The sequence below is a fragment of the Macaca mulatta genome, chromosome 1 (genome assembly GCF_049350105.2).
Source record: "Macaca mulatta isolate MMU2019108-1 chromosome 1, T2T-MMU8v2.0, whole genome shotgun sequence".
In the NCBI taxonomy this organism is placed as follows: Eukaryota; Metazoa; Chordata; class Mammalia; order Primates; family Cercopithecidae; genus Macaca; species Macaca mulatta.
The window spans coordinates 207,269,812-207,285,703 of NC_133406.1; the positions used below are offsets into that span (position 1 = coordinate 207,269,812).

Here is a 15,892-nt window from a genome sequence, read left to right on the forward strand (position 1 = left end):
GTTTATTATTTATTAGAAATTCTGTAATTTTGGTATTGATTTCTCCTTTTACATAGAAAATTTTTAATAGAAGGATTTGTTTCTAGGTGGAAGGCCCTTTTTGTTTTCATTATATTATTCATTTCTAATTTTATGGCATTGTATATAATATTTCTACTTCACAGAATTTACTGAAGCTTTCTTTGTGAAAACTTACTAACTTAATAGTTGGTCAATTGTTACGAATGTCCCATGTGCACTTGAGAAGAAAGGATATTAGGATGTCATGTTTTATTTATATATTCATGAGATATATCTGATTGATTATGTTGTCTATGTCCTCTACATTCTTACTTTTCACCCACTCAATCTGTTTTATTCTGAGAGATGTGCTTAAAGTTTTCTATTATTAGTGTGTTTCTATTTTTCCTTGCACTTCCTGTAGTTTCTGTCCTATAAAGATGGTTGCTGTGTTATTTGGTGCATAGATACTCATAACTAATATCTCCATTGCACATTGTGGTTTTTAGCCTTTAAAGATGACTTTTTTTGTCACTTTTAATATTTGTTAGCTTGAATTGTACTTTGCTTGATATTAGGCTTACAACCCCTGCTTTAATTCTTTTGCCTGATACACCTTTGACCATTTATTTTAGCCTTCTGATTCTCTTAGGTGTGATTCTTGTATGCAGCATAAATTGCCTTATGAGCTAACTTAACCATCTTTTTCTTTTAGTTGGTTAGTTAAACTCATTCACATATATTAATATGACTGACATGTTTGGTCTTAATTTTGCCATTTCCCATTTCCCCCACTTCTCCACCCCTGGTAACCACCATTCTACTCTCTGTTTCTACGTATTTGACTTTTGGAATTATAATATTAGTTTAATTCTACTTTTCTTGCAGGTTATTTGGTGATTTTTTGAGGTTCCTGATTATTTTTCCCTACATCCTAAAGTCTAGTATTTTTACTAGGACATGCTTCAGAGTTAATTATTCCAAGACAATTTCCCCAGATATTCTGTGGGTCTTTGAATATATAGATTCAGGTCTTTCTTTATTTCCAAAGACTTTTCTTGGATTACGGTTTTAAACACTGGTATTGCTTTGTTTCCCACTATTTTTCTTTCTTCTTCATCAGCTCTGATTATGTGTATGTTGAATCTTCTTTGCCTATCTTCTCTCTCAGCCTCTCTCTCATTATTTTCACCTCTTTATCTCATTATAATTCCCTTGGTTTTTGCCTGACTTTCTTCAGTAACTCTTATTAAATTATCATTTGAGAATATTCTTTCTTGGACCTCTTATAATTTAGTCTTCATTTCCCAGATGGTTTTGTCTTTTTCTTCTATCTCTTTAAAGCATACCATCAGTTATCTTTTATTTTCTTCCACCTTTTGTCCATTTGTGCTTGTTAGTTTTTGATTTTCTGATTTTCATGGTGTTTTTTAAAATATCTCCAGATGCTTATTTGAGAATATTTAGTTCAGTTTAGAATGCTGCTACAGTTTTCTTATGCTTCACATGTTTTGTTTTTGGTGAGGAGGTTTTCATCAGATGAAATGCTTGAATTCTTTCCTATTTGTTTCTTAAAGTAGCTTCCTATACATTTAGGTTGATGTTTTCTATTCATTTTGTGGCTTTAATGTGGTTTAGTAGTACCCTCTTCTGTCAGTGTTACAAAGTCTTCCTCTCTGATCATTTTTACTTCTTTATCTCGTTTTGATTCTCTTGGATATTTGCCTTTTGTTTGTTTGTTTGTTTTAATATAAAGCTTTGTGTGTGGTAAGGAAGAGGTTGTGTGTCCTTCATTTTTGTTTGAGTGTTTTTCTTTTGTCTTGCAGAACCCCAGGTTTTCCCATCATTGCTTCTTATTCCCTTTATCACTCAGAGGATGTCACTTTCTTTTCTTCCAGAAGCAATGGGGGAGAATCACACACACTTTTATGTCCCTTTTCTGTGGTTATACATTGACATGCAAAGATTTGTTTTCTATATATTCATACATAAGATGGATTTTCTCCTTCTGGAGGTGATTTTAGATCAGTGTTAAGCCCTTCACCTGTTCCTCTCTTCTCTTTCTCATCCAGTCTTGCTCTCCACAAAAGCTTGCAACAGAACCATGAGAAGTAACTCTGCCTGGGCTTAGCGTGTATTTCTCTACTTACATATAATTTAAAGTTTGTAGCACTCTCTGGCTTCTAGTTAGGCTGCAGGCCTGGGTTTTCTATTATTTGTTCTTCTGGTTAATCTGCATTTTTTTGATTTAGGCAACCATTGTTATGCTCAGCTCCCTGGAAGTAATTTGGAAAATTCTTCACTTTTTGAATTTCCCTAAAGTGAGCCCTTATGTAAAGCGCAAGTTTTCCTTCTTAATTTTTGTAAGGCAGGTTTTTAATTTTAATTTTTCTTCTTTTGGTTTTTTTATATATGGGATAGGGCCATAAAATAATGAGAACTTGGCCGGGCGCAGTGGCTCAAGCCTGTAATCCCAGCACTTTGGGAGGCCGAGACGGGCGGATCACGAGGTCAGGAGATCGAGACCATCCTGGCTAACACGGTGAAACCCCGTCTCTACTAAAAAATACAAAAAACTAGCCGGGCGAGGTGGCGGGCGCCTGTAGTCCCAGCTACTTGGGAGGCTGAGGCAGGAGAATGGCGTAAACCCGGGAGGCGGAGCTTGCAGTGAGCCGAGATCGCGCCACTGCACTCCAGCCTGGGTGACAGAGCCAGACTCTGTCTCAAAAAAAAAAAAAAAAAAAAAAAAAGAGAACTTCTCAAAAAACAGTGCATGAAATTAGTCTTAATAACTTCTTAAGGTTTACAGAAAGCAAGACCCAAGCCGGATATGGTAGCTTGTGCTTGTGGTCCCCGCTATTCAGGAGGCTGAGGTTGGAGGATCAGTTGAGCCCGGGAATTTGAAACAAGCCTGGGCAACATAATGAGACCCCATCCCAAAAATAATAAAAAATAGGCCGGGCGCGGTGGCTTACGCCTGTAATCCCAGTACTTTGGGAGACCAAGGTGGGCAGATCACAAGGTCAGAGATTGAGACCATCCTGGCTAACACGGTGAAACCCCATCTCTATTAAAAAAATATATATATAGAAAAATTAGCTGCGTGTGGTGGTAGACACCTGTAGTCCCAGCTACTTGGGAGGCTGAGGCAGCAGAATGGCATGAACCCAGGAGGCGGAGCTTGCAGTGAGCCGAGATAGCGCTACTGCACTCCAGCCTGGGCGACAGAGCAAGACTCCATCTCAAAAATAAATAAATAAATAAAATAAAAAATAAAGATTCATCTATAATTCATCTATATTCAGTCACTCTTTCAGATGTGTCTAAATAAAACATATTTAGTTTCACCCAGAAGAAGAACATGCAGATGCCCTCAGCAAATTGGTGCACAATGTATACAGAGAGATTTAGGTAATAAATAATAGACTGTCGGGGTCTGGATGGAGAATGTCTGCCTGGCCTAAAGACATTGAATGTTAGATTGGACCATATTCAAAGGCAGTGAGTGAAGTAGTTAGGCACTCAGGTGTGGACCCAGATTGCCTGGGTTTACATCTCAGCTCTACCACCGGCTCTCCTGTGGCTATGTAACGCTAGGTAGGTCGGTGTACCTCACTAGGTCTCAGTCTTGTCACCTGTAAAAAGCAGGCACCTCAAAGACTACTGGGAGCATTAAATAAATTAATACACATAAGATGGTTAGACCAGTGCCTGATCCAGATGTTAAGCAGCAGTTGCTGCTGCTGCTGCTGCTGTTGTCGTGTGATGATGATGATGATGATGATGATGATGATAGCGGTGGTAGTAATGCTGCCACCATCACGTCACAAAATCCAGGATCTCTTGCACTAAGCCCCATTCTCTCTTGGAGCACAGAGGTTTGGCAATTATCTGGAGGAGGAAAGCAAGAATAAAAGAACAAATATTTGTAAGTGTTTATTCTGCGCTAGGCACTGTGTTAGCTGCCAGTACCTATAAAGTCAAGGTTTCCAATGTCAACCAGACTCTCAAAACTTTCCAGCTGTTCTCTTCATTTCCTCAGTCAGCTCCCTTGTCCTTTCTCCACACAGCTGTTTCACAATTCTGCCTCCTTTCTGAAGACTTATATTCCATCCCCGCTACCTACATTCTCAGCAAATAACTAAGTTAAATAGTTAAGATGGCCTGGAACCAGAGAAGCTGGGTTCAAAACTCAGATGAGCCATTTAGAAACTGTGACCCTTGAACAAATCTCTTGAGTCCTCTGAAATTCTGTTTTCTGTGGGTATAATGGTGGTCCCTACTTCATAGGGTTGTGAGGATTAAGTGAGACAGTGACTGCAAGCCCCAACAATTGTTAGCTAATCATATAATATCACTTTCTATTCTGCAGAGATGATAGAAGCCATCAGACAATAGATTCTCCTACTTTCAGCTTCCCCACCCACACATCTACTGTGTGTGTACATCCATCCTTGCCCCTTCTCTCCCACCTCAGTTGAAGAATCTCTCTCCCAGCCCACAGCTAATCCTTCCACCAGTCTCTGGATCTGCTTCCCTCCTGCCTTCCTTAGTGAACTTAGTCTATTCCCTTTTTTTTTTTTTTTTTTTTTTTTTTTTTTTTTTTTTGAGATGGAGTCTTGCTCTGTCGCCCAGGCTGGAGTGCAGTGGTGTGATCTCGGCTCACTGCAACCACCACATCCCGGGTTCACGCCATTTTCCTGTCTCAGCCTCCTGAGTAGCTGGAACTACAGGTGCCCACTACCACGCCCAGCTAATTTTTTGTATTTTTAGTAGAGACGGGGTTTCACCGTGTTAGCCAGGATAGTCTCGATCTCCTGACCTCGTGATCTATCTGCCTCAGCCTCCCAAAGTGCTGGGATTACAGGCGTGAGCCACCGCGCCCAGCCAAGCTTAATCTATTCTTAATCCTCTCCTGTGTTACCATGGACCTTCCCTTTCTGTTTCCCTCAGCTTCTAAGACCATATTCAATAACGATTTTCTTAGCATCTACTACATGCCAGACCCTGTGTTAGGTGTTGAGGATTAGTATGAACTGAATGTGTCATACATCATCTCTGCCCTTAAGAAACTAGGTCGAATTGTCCCGAAATGTGCTCAAAAGCCTATTAAGCGCTCAAGCCTCATCAGGACCTCTACTTTCCTCCTAATGATGCCTTATTCTTCTGCCCATGGCAGCCTGTATTAGTTCAGGGTCCTCCAGAGAAACAAAACCAATAGGAGGTGTGTCTAGAGAGAGAGTGCGACTTATTTTAAGGAATTAACTCACACAGTTGTGGAGGCTGGAAAGTCCAAAATCACCAGCATAGGCTGGCAGGCTGGAGACCCAGGAAAGAATCACAGTTCAAGTCTGAAGGCAGGCTGCTAACCGAATTCCCTCTTCTTCCAGGGATGGCAGGCTGCCTTTTCTCTTGAGTCCTTCAACTGCTTGGATGAGGCCCACCCACATTATGGAGGTCCTCATAATCTATTTCACTCAAAGCCTCCTAATTGAAATGTTATCTCCTCTAAAACATGCCTTCACAGAAACATCTAGAATAATGTGAACTAACATTTGGCCATATGTCTAGGTATCACAGCCTAACCAAGCTGACACATGAAATTAACCATCACATGGCCATGCTGCTTGAGAGAGTTGCCTACACTAATTGCCTCCACCTCTCCCCTCATTAGCAGCAAAGACCACTTCTCTGCTCTATCCAGAAAGAAATTCCATCCCAGTCAATAGGACCTCTGGTCCTATGCCATGTTCTAGAGTGCTCAGAGCCTCTGCTACCCAAGAGCTGCAGAGCAGGAATCTGAGAAGTGCCAGCCAAAACTTTCAAGCAGCCAGAAAGCCTGGGACCTAAAGAGAACATGAAGAACTTATACAGGGGCACCAGAGATGGCACCTGGTGGCAGCAGCTTCTTCTCCTGCTTATTCTGGTGTAGGGCCTATGGCTTGGGAATATGTGGGAAGCAGTGGGTAAGAGCCTGAACCAGGCAGAGGACACTTGCAAGTCACCAATGGTCCTATTGATGAATCCGATGGACACTTTTTCATCTTTATCTTATTTGATCTATCAGGGATCTCTGACCATTCTTGAGGCTCTTGGCTCTATGACAGTGCCACCTCCTGTAGAGCTTTTTGCTTTACTACTTTTTTGATCCCTCCTTGGTTTCCTATAGGTTTTTTCTTTAACATCTGCCCTTCAAAAAGTGGTATTCCCAAAGGGTTTAATCCTCAATGCTCTTCTCTCTCTTTATATGAGTTATTTCTACCTTCAGAGAAGAGGCATCACGACCTTTTCCAAATCTGGTGAAAGTAATGGACCCTCTCCCGAGCTGGCTGCAAACACCCAGTGCCTTGCATATAATTTCAGGGGTTCACAGATGCTGCGATGCTTATCACTGCTCTCCCACAACCTTCTTGACCTGGCAAAGCCCTACTCACCCCTGAGATCCAGATCAGACCTCATGCCACTCCCTGTGGGACCCTCTTTGACCCACTCTCTCCCCAAAGGAGGGTAAAAGACACTCCTCTACACTGGGCTCTATCTCAGCACCAGCCCACTGGGTTTAACAGCCACTTCCCTGCCTGCCCACCTGCAAGTCTGTGAAATGAGCTTCCTGAGGTCAGAGAACATTTCATGTTCTTCTTTGTATATTCCACTCCATAGCAGAGTACCTAGCTCATAAAAGGCACTCAGCAGACATTTGATTACAAATAATTATGTGAATTGAATCTATTTTCAAAGCAACCGTGTGAAATACATATCAAAATTCTTACTTTGCAGCTATAGAAACCAAGCCTCAAAGTGAGTTATCCTTAGACCCAAAGTCAGGAAGGGGCAGAGCTGAGCTGGAAATCCTGGTCTGCTGGCCTTCATAGCTCATTCTCATCTCACCATGCCAGGCTGCTTTGAACCCATGTGGTCCACTAACAGCCTGTCCCCTGTTCTTCCTGGTTCCCTCCACTGGAGTCAGGGTTGCTACTACTGAGATTTACAAAAGAGAACTAGCCCAGAAAACACCAGATCTGGCCACAGCAAAGACTGGTGCTTCCTCATCTTACACCCCCATCACCAGTTATCACCATTTGGGTCTTAGGTGGGATCCTCATGGATTTAAGTATTGGGCAAAGAGAACATCCCTTATGGTTCCTCATCTTCCCACAAATTAAAACCCAGAACAAAGCGAGAGGCCTGGCAAAAGCCTCAGATGGGAGTTCAACCCCAGGAGACCAGGGTGCCAGGCAGGGACAAAATGGATCTAAGGGCTAAGGATCAAAGCAGAAACCCAAGCATCCATCAATCCATGCGCTTACTCATTTGCTGAATCACTCAGCAGATATTTATCACGCTCCTGCTGAATGTCAGGCACTGGTACATACACCGAGGGTGTAGGAATAAGCAAAACAAAGTCCCTGACCTCAAGGAGTTTGCATTCAGCTGAAGGTTGATAAGTAATAAACGAATACAGAAGTGCTATGGTGTGTTGGTTGGTGACAGTGCTATGGAGAGAGGTTGAGCAGAGCAAGGGACCTGGAAGTACTGGCCATGCTGGCCCACTGGGGACTAAGGGAAGGCCTCACTGACATGGTTAATTTGAGGAGAGACCTGAGAAGAGGAGGGCAGGAGTTAAGGGATATCTGCAGGAACAATGTCCTAGGCAGAGAAGACAGCAAGTGCAAAGGCCCTGGGGCAGGAACTTGCTTTGTATATTCATGAAACCTCCAAGAGGCCAGTGCAGCCGAGTGGAGTGAACTGTACCACTGGGAGGAAGGGGGAATCTGAGGGATATGGGGATAAAGGTGGTGACCTGCGAATACCACATTCCTCTTCTCTTCCCTGCTCATGTCTGAGCAAAATGTTAAACAAAACAGAGTGTTAGGTGGAGGCCCAAATATTACCTCGCTCACTAATAAAGGCTAAGTTGGAAAATGGAGCTTAATGCGAGAGTAATATGGAGGCTGCTATATGAACCCAGAATGAGATGGATTCATCCCCCCACAGAGGTAACACTGCAGTGGGGCGTGCAGCCCTGCAATGTTGGGGATAACCTGCCTCCTCAACAGCTGAGAGCAGCCGAGAACATTGCTCCCTGCAGATAACTAGGTCCCTAGAAGAAGAAGGGATGCTGAGTCAAACATACCAGCTCATTCTTCCCAAGTTGCACAGATCAAAGTGCACTGACTGAACTCCCTTCCCATGGAAGGAATGGGAGGTAGTGGGTTCTCTCCAAACAGCAGCTCTGTTTCCCCAGTTTACCTGGGCCATTGGTCTAACAGGGTGACTGAACTCTACACCAGGCTTGGTTAGTATTCACTCTGGTTCTACAAGGTTGACTCAGGAAGGAGGATGGGCCTAAATCAGCTGACGGTTGGCCATCAGTATACTCAGCAATTAAGAATGGATCTGGGGGGCTGAAGGCATCAGAGGCAAGGAAAATAAGATAGCACTGACCACTCAGACCACAGAGAACCACAGTCCAGGCCTAACACGCTATGGGAAGTCATAGAATGATTGATCTCAGGTTGTCCAAGCTACAGACATATCTTCAAGGAGGCAGAATGTTCCCCTGACAATTTCAGTTTATAAAGGTTTTACAGCAAAAGAGAGTGAAGTTAGACTTAGGGCTGAACTTCACTGATGTGTGTAAGAGATGCCAGGTGAGAGGTGGATAAATTTTGAGGGGTGTGGAATCGTAGGAGGGCTTACATATCTTCTGTTTTGGTTGCAGCAATTACTTGTGGACACCCAGGCAACCCTGTCAACGGCCTCACTCAGGGCAACCAGTTTAACCTCAATGATGTGGTCAAGTTTGTTTGCAACCCTGGGTATATGGCTGAAGGGGCTGCTCGGTCCCAATGCCTGTCCAGCGGGCAATGGAGTGACATGCTGCCCACCTGCAGAAGTGAGTCACCCTTTCTCTCCCACTCTACTCCCCACCATCTCTGCCATATGTGGTTCTGTAGCTCAGAAAAAGAAGCCGGTGAATTTGTTCTGGCATCATGCTGACCCAGATAGGGAAGATGGAGCAGACAAGGGTCATAAATGAGGACTTTCTCAACCTTTAGATAGAGCCACATAAAATTTCATCATCATGGGTTATACAAGGAAAGCAAAAGTTCGTTTTATCTTTCAGGTCTTCTTCTGTACATTTCATTGAACAAATAATGTATCATTATCATATAAAGCCCCATTATTTTTTAACAGAGGTTTATTTTTCTCACATAAACAGGAAATCTAGAAGTACTATTATTTCTATGCCGCTCCATGAGATCGGGAGCAATATCTTGGTCTTTCCGTGTGGTTGCAAAATGGCTGCTGTGGCTCCCTTGGAACCACACTTAAGAGATCCCCATTCTTGATGAAAAAGTAGAGGATTAAAAAGCAGAGAGCCTAAGAGTTGAGATAAAGGGGGTGAGGGCTGGGGGAAAATACACAGAGAGGAAGCCAAAGACTCAAAAAGCAGACAGTATAGAGAATGTCCTGGCTCCATTTGGAGTATTTAGGAAATAGCTTCTAACATTTTTAGAGGCTTTTGACGGCAGTGAAGCCTCAGAGAGGTTCATCAAGAGTAAAAATCCTTAAAGGCTTATCAAAGATTTTTTTTAAATACCTTCCTGCCCACTTCATATGATGAGTTTGAGACTCAGGTAAGATAATGGATTTGAAGATGTTTGGAAAGAAAAATATAGTCATGGGTTATGAATAATATTGTCATTATTCTAAAATCTTATCCTGATTTTGAGTTAAACTGCTTTGGAAACACTTTTAAGATTTTAAAGTCAAATATATCCCTCAGGATATTAATGTGTCCCTGAAATACTCATAAAAGTGATTAAAACCATTTTCAAAAGAGCCCAACCCTGTTCAAGTCAGTTGAAATGCATCAGTTTTACAATTGACAAGCTTTGCTGTGGGAGGCACATTGTGCTAGGATCAGACACATGCAGACTAGACATTCATGCCCTCAAGGGACTCATGTGTTCAAACAAGTCACAGCACAGGCTGGTAAAGTCAGCAATAGCGATTCGTGCAAGGGAGTACCAGAAAGGGAGTAATCAGTCTGGGAAGAAGCGGGAAGGGTTCTCTAAGGAGGTGATGTCTAGCTGGACATGGAAGGATGACTCTTCTGACCAGGTAACCGAGCTGAGGGGAGAAGTCCACCAGCCTCAGGACCAGCTCACCCTTCAGAAAGGGTCTGCTTCATTGCCTAGTTTTGCTCTAAATATTTTGCTATACTGGGAATCCATGCCTGTTTGGACTTCTGTTCAATTGCAGTCATCAACTGTACAGATCCTGGACACCAAGAAAACAGTGTTCGTCAGGTCCACGCCAGCGGCCCACACAGGTTCAGCTTCGGCACCACTGTGTCTTACCAGTGCAACCACGGCTTCTACGTCCTGGGCACCCCAGTGCTCAGCTGCCAGGGAGATGGCACATGGGACCGTCCCCGCCCCCAGTGTCTCTGTAAGTAGATGTCACCTGCTCAAAATGACTGATGGGGTGGCCCATGTCAAAGAGCAGTCCTCCCCTCTGTGCATGTGCGTGTGTGTGTGTGTGTGTGCGCACATGTATGTGTTGCCTTACGGTGACAGTCACTCTGGCTACTCCTGGGATTTCAGATTCCTTCTTGAGCCCCTGTTGGGTGACTTGCCATACCAATTTTTGTGTTCTCACTTTCCTAGCTAGAGGCCTGGTCCCTTTCCTCTCTAGAGTTACCACCCTCTTTAGCTTACAGAGTTCCCTTTTCTCAGAACTGGCTGCCTAGTGGGACACCATCTCCCAGCTTTACCCCTTCCTTGCCCTTACAGAAAGATAGCACATGAACCCCTTCCCTTTAAAGGACTGAAGCAGAAAGGCCCCAGAATCTGGAGGCAGACCAACTTGGACTGGAATTCTGGCTTTGCTACTGAACAAGTAGTATGGTTTGGGGAAAAGTTCACTAACCTCTCAGAACCTCAGTTTCTTCATCTATAAAAATGATGCCAGTACCTATTCCATAGGGTTATTAGAGGATTAAAGAAAAAAATCTATGAAAAGTGCCAGGATAGTGTCTGGTACATAGTAGCTACTCAATAAACCATGACCACATTAATTATTGTTAGGAAAAGATATGAGGACATGTTTTTTAAAAGGGGTTTGGGAGGTGCTCAGAATCCTAATGTATTAGTCTGTTCTCCCACTGCCATAAAGAACTGCCCAAGACTGGGTAATTTATAAAGGAAAGAGGTTTAATTGACTCACAGTTCCACAGGCTGGGGAGGCCCTAGGAAACTTACAATCATGGTGGAAGGAGAAGCAAACATGTCCTTCTTCACATGGTGGCAGGAGAGAAAAGAATGGGCAAAGTTGGGGAAAAGCCCCTTATAAAACCATCAGATCTTGTGAGAACTCACTCACTATCATGAGAACAGCATGAAGGTAACTGCCCCCATGATTCAATTACCTCCCACCGGGTCTCTCCCACAACACGAGGAGATTATGGGAACTATAATTCAAGATGTGGTTTGGGTGGGGACACAGCCAAACCATATCACCTGACATCTGGTCCCTGGCCTTACACGTCCTTATGAGAAGACAACCCCTTGGTTTCCTGCTCTCCCCTCTGGTTCCTAAAGGTGAATCCACACAGATTTCTCTCTCCCCCATCTTCCAAGAAGCAGAGAGGTGAAGATGCACTCAAGAGGGAGTAATGGATATGCAATTAAGGCCATTCAGCAGTCCACCTACCTTTGGCAGATTATATACATTTTGTAGGCCCTCCAGTCTGGGCGACTGCATTTTTTATGCCCTCATGCCTATAGGTCTAACAGGAGCCTGGTATAGCTGCTCACTGCTTGTAGTTTCCTTGCTTGAGAACTCTGGCCTGGCCATCCAATCCCATTTATGACCAGCAAATTGTTTGGGGTCAGAAATGGACACCATGTGTGTACAGTGGTGCCAGCTGAGATTAAGAGCGCCTAGTGGGCTCAAATTGTTTTTTCTTCTGGTAAAATGCAGCTTTTATCATAATAAAGTGACCATATCCATATTAACTTTTTGTCCCAATGCTTGTTTTATCTGAAGTTAATTCAGTCACATATTCAGGCTCCTCTTCTAACTCTGTTTCTCTTGCTGCTCTAATTCTAGTTCTCTTGATGCTGCTTCAGGGGAGGAGTGAGCTCCTCCATTGAAGTCTTGAACCCATCAAAGTCATGCATGAGGGTTGGAATCAGCTTACTCCAAACTCCTTTTAATGTTGCTGTTGATATAACTAATAGTTATATATATTAATATACAGGCATACATTGGAGATATTGCAGGTTCAGTCCCAGATCACTGCAATAAAGCAAATATCACAATAAAATGAGTCACACAAATTTTTTAGTTTTCCAGTATAGTCTAAGTGTGCAATAGCATCATGTCAAAAATATATGCATACCTTAATGAAAAATATTGCTAAAAAGTACTAACAATCATCTGAGCCCTCAGCAAGTCATACTCTTTGCTGGTGGAGGACTTTGCCTCGATATTGATGACTGCTGACTGATCAGGATGGTGAAGGCTGGTGTGGCTGTGGCAATTTCTTGAAATAAGACAACAGTGAAGTCTGCCACATGGACTGACTCTTCCTTTCATGAAAGGTTTCTCTGTAGCATATGCTGCTGTTTGATAGCATTTTATCTACACAGTATAACGCCTTTCAAAATTGCAGTCAGTCTTCTCAAATCCTGCTGCCACTTCATCAACTAACTTCATGTGAAGTTCTAAATCCTTTGCTGTTGTTTCAACAATGTTCATGGCATTTTCACCAAAAATAGTTTTCTGATTCTTCTTAGGAAACCACTTTCTTCTCTCATCTGCAACAAGCAACTTCTCATCTGTTTGAGTTTGATCATGAGATTTCAGTAATTCAGTCACACCTTCAGGCTCCACTTCTAATTCTAGTTCTCTTGCTACTTTTACCACATCTACAGTGACCTCCTCCACTGAAGTCTTGAACCCCTCCAAGTCATGTGTGAGAGTTGGAATCAGCTTTTTCCAAACTCCTGTTAATGTTGATATTTGGGCCTCCTCCCATGAATCACAAATCTTCTTAATGGCATCTAGAATGGTTAATCCTTTCCAGAAAGTTTTCAATATACTTGGCCCAGATCCATCAGAGGAATATACTATCCATGGAAGTTATAGCCTTATGAAATGTGTTTCTTACATAATAAGACTTGAAAGTCAAAATTATTTCTTGATCCATGGGCTGCAGAATGGATGTTGTGTTAGCAGGCATGAAAACAACATTCAATTCCTGTACATCTCCAGTTCTGTTGTACAGGAGCTCTCCATCAGAGCTCTTGGGTGACCAGGTGCATTGTCAATGAACAGTATTATTTTGAAAGGAATCTCTTTTTTCTGAGCAGTAGGTCTCAACAGGGGGCTTAAAATGTTCAGTAAACCATGCTATAAACAGATGTGCTGTCATCTAGGCTTTGTTGTTCCATTTATAGAGCACAAGCATAGTAGATTTAGAATAATTCTTAAGGGCCCTAGGATTTTCAGAATGGTAAATAAGCATTGGCTTCCACTTAAAATCACCAGTCGCAGTCATCCCTAACAAGAGAGTCATTCAGTCTTTTGAAACTTTGATGCCAGGCATTGACTTCTCTCTAGCTATGAAAGTCCTAGATGGCATCTTCTTCAAACAGAAGGCTGTCAGTGGCTCATGCTTATAACACCAGCACTTTGGGAGGCTGAAGCGGATAGATCATGAGATCAGGAGATTCAGACCATCCCGGCCAACATGGTGAAACCCTGTCTCTACTAAAATACAAAAAAATTAGCCAGGCATGGTGGCGTGCACCTGTAGTCCCAGCTACTTGGGAGGCTGAGGCAGGGAAATTGCTTGAACCCAGGAGGCAGAGGAGGTTTCAGTGAGCCGAGATGGTGCCACTGCACTCCAGCCTGGTGACAGAGCAAGACTCTGTCTCAAAAAAAAAAAAAAAAAAGGCTATTTTTTCTACCTTTAAAATCTGTTGTTTAGTGTAGCCACCTTCATCAATTAGCTTAGCTAGATCTTCTGTGTAACTAACTATAGCTTCCACATCAGCACTTGCTGCTTCACCTTGCACTTTTATGTTATAGAAATGGCCTCTTTCCTTAAACCTCATCAGCCAGCCTCTGCTTGCTTTGCACTTTTCTTCTGCAGATTCCTCAACTCTCTCAGCCTTCATAGAATTGAAGAGGGTTAGGGCCTTGCTCTGGATTAGGCTTTGGCCTAAGGTAATGTTGTGGCTGGTTTGATCTGCTGTCCAGATCTACCTACCTTCTATGGTAGGTGGATGCCAAGGACAACGCTAAACATCCTACAATGCACAGGACAGCCCCCTACAATAAAGACTTACTCAGACTTTCTCCATATCAGCCATAAGGCTGTTTCATTTTCTTATTCATGTATTCACAGGAGCAGCCCTTCTAATTTCCTTCAGGAACTTTTCCTTTGCATTCACAATTTGGCTAATGGTTTGGCTCAAGAGGCTTAGCTTTAGGGCTGTCTCGGCTTTCGACATGCCTTCCTCACTAAGCTTTTAATCATTCCTAGCTTTTGATTTAAAGTGAGAGACGCAACTCTTCATTTCATTTGAACACTTATAGGACATCATAGGGCTATTAATTGGCCTCATTTTGATATTGATGGGTCTCAGGGAATAGGGGCACTCAAGGAGAGGGAGATAGACAAGGAATGGCCAGTCGGTGTAGCAGTCAGAACACACACAACATTTATCGATGAAGTTCTCCTTTTTATGTGTGCATGGTTCATGGCGCCCCAAAACAATTGCAATAGTGACATCAAAGATCACTGATCACAGATCACCATAACAGATGTAACAATAATGAAAACCTTTGAAATATGGTGAGAATTACCAAAAGGTGATGCAGAGACATGAAGTGAGCATGTATTATTGGAAAAATGGTGCTGTTAGGCTTGCTCAACACAGGGTTACCAAAAACCTTTCATTTGTAATAAACACAACATCTGTAAAGCACACTAAAGCAAGGCACAATAAAACTAGGTGTACCTGGCCAGGCGCGGTGGCTCACGCCTGTAATCCCAGCACTTTGGGAGGCCGAGGCAGGCGGATCAAGGGGTCAGGAGATCGAGATCATCCTGGCGAACACGGTGAAACCCCGTCTCTACTAAAAATACAAAAAATTAGCCGGGCGTGGTGGCGGGCGCCTGTAGTCCCAGCTTCTCGGGAGGCTGAGGCAGGAGAATGGCATGAACCCAGGAGGCGACGGAGCTTGCAGTGAGCGGAGATTGCGCCACTGCACTCCAGCCTGGGAGACAGAGTGAGACTCCATCTCAAAAAAAAAAAAAAAAAAAAAAAAAAAAAAAAAAAAAAAAACTAGGTGTACCTGTAACTTATAACCGGCTTCCTTCTTTTAGTATTGGCATGATTTTTAAATCATTTTATTTTTAACTGCTCTCCATGTAAAAAGCAGGTAATTGTGATTTTTAAATCCTATCTGACAATCTTTTCTTTCAGGTGGAAGATTTAATCCATTTGCATTTTTTCTTTCTTTTTCTTAGTGAAATATAATTCACACACCATAAATTCATTCTTTTCATGTGTACAATTCAGTGATTTTAGTGTATTCACAAGGTTGTACAAGCATCATCACTGTCTAATTCTAGAACAGTTTTCATCATTCCCAAGCAGCCCTTAAAAGTCACTCCCTATTGCCCACCCCCACCCCAGCTCCTGGCAACCTCTCATGTACTTTTCTGTCTCAATTTACCTATTCTGGACATTTCATATAAATGGAATTATACGTGTGTCTTTTGTGTCTGGCTACTTCCACTTAACATAAAATTTTCAAAGTTCACCCATGTTTTAGCATACATCGATACTTTATTCCTTTTGGCCAA

At 42.8% G+C, this 15,892-nt stretch overlaps 1 protein-coding gene across 1 annotated transcript in view; it reads left to right on the forward strand.

The window, feature by feature from the left end:
• Positions 1 to 15,892, forward strand: part of CSMD2 (CUB and Sushi multiple domains 2) — a 649,885-nt gene that overhangs the window by 593,501 nt on the left and 40,492 nt on the right. The window contains exons 54-55 of the mRNA XM_015134762.3: positions 8,723 to 8,896; positions 10,270 to 10,458. Of these exons, the coding sequence (XP_014990248.3) occupies positions 8,723 to 8,896; positions 10,270 to 10,458 (363 nt within the window). The remainder of the gene's footprint in view (positions 1 to 8,722; positions 8,897 to 10,269; positions 10,459 to 15,892) is intronic.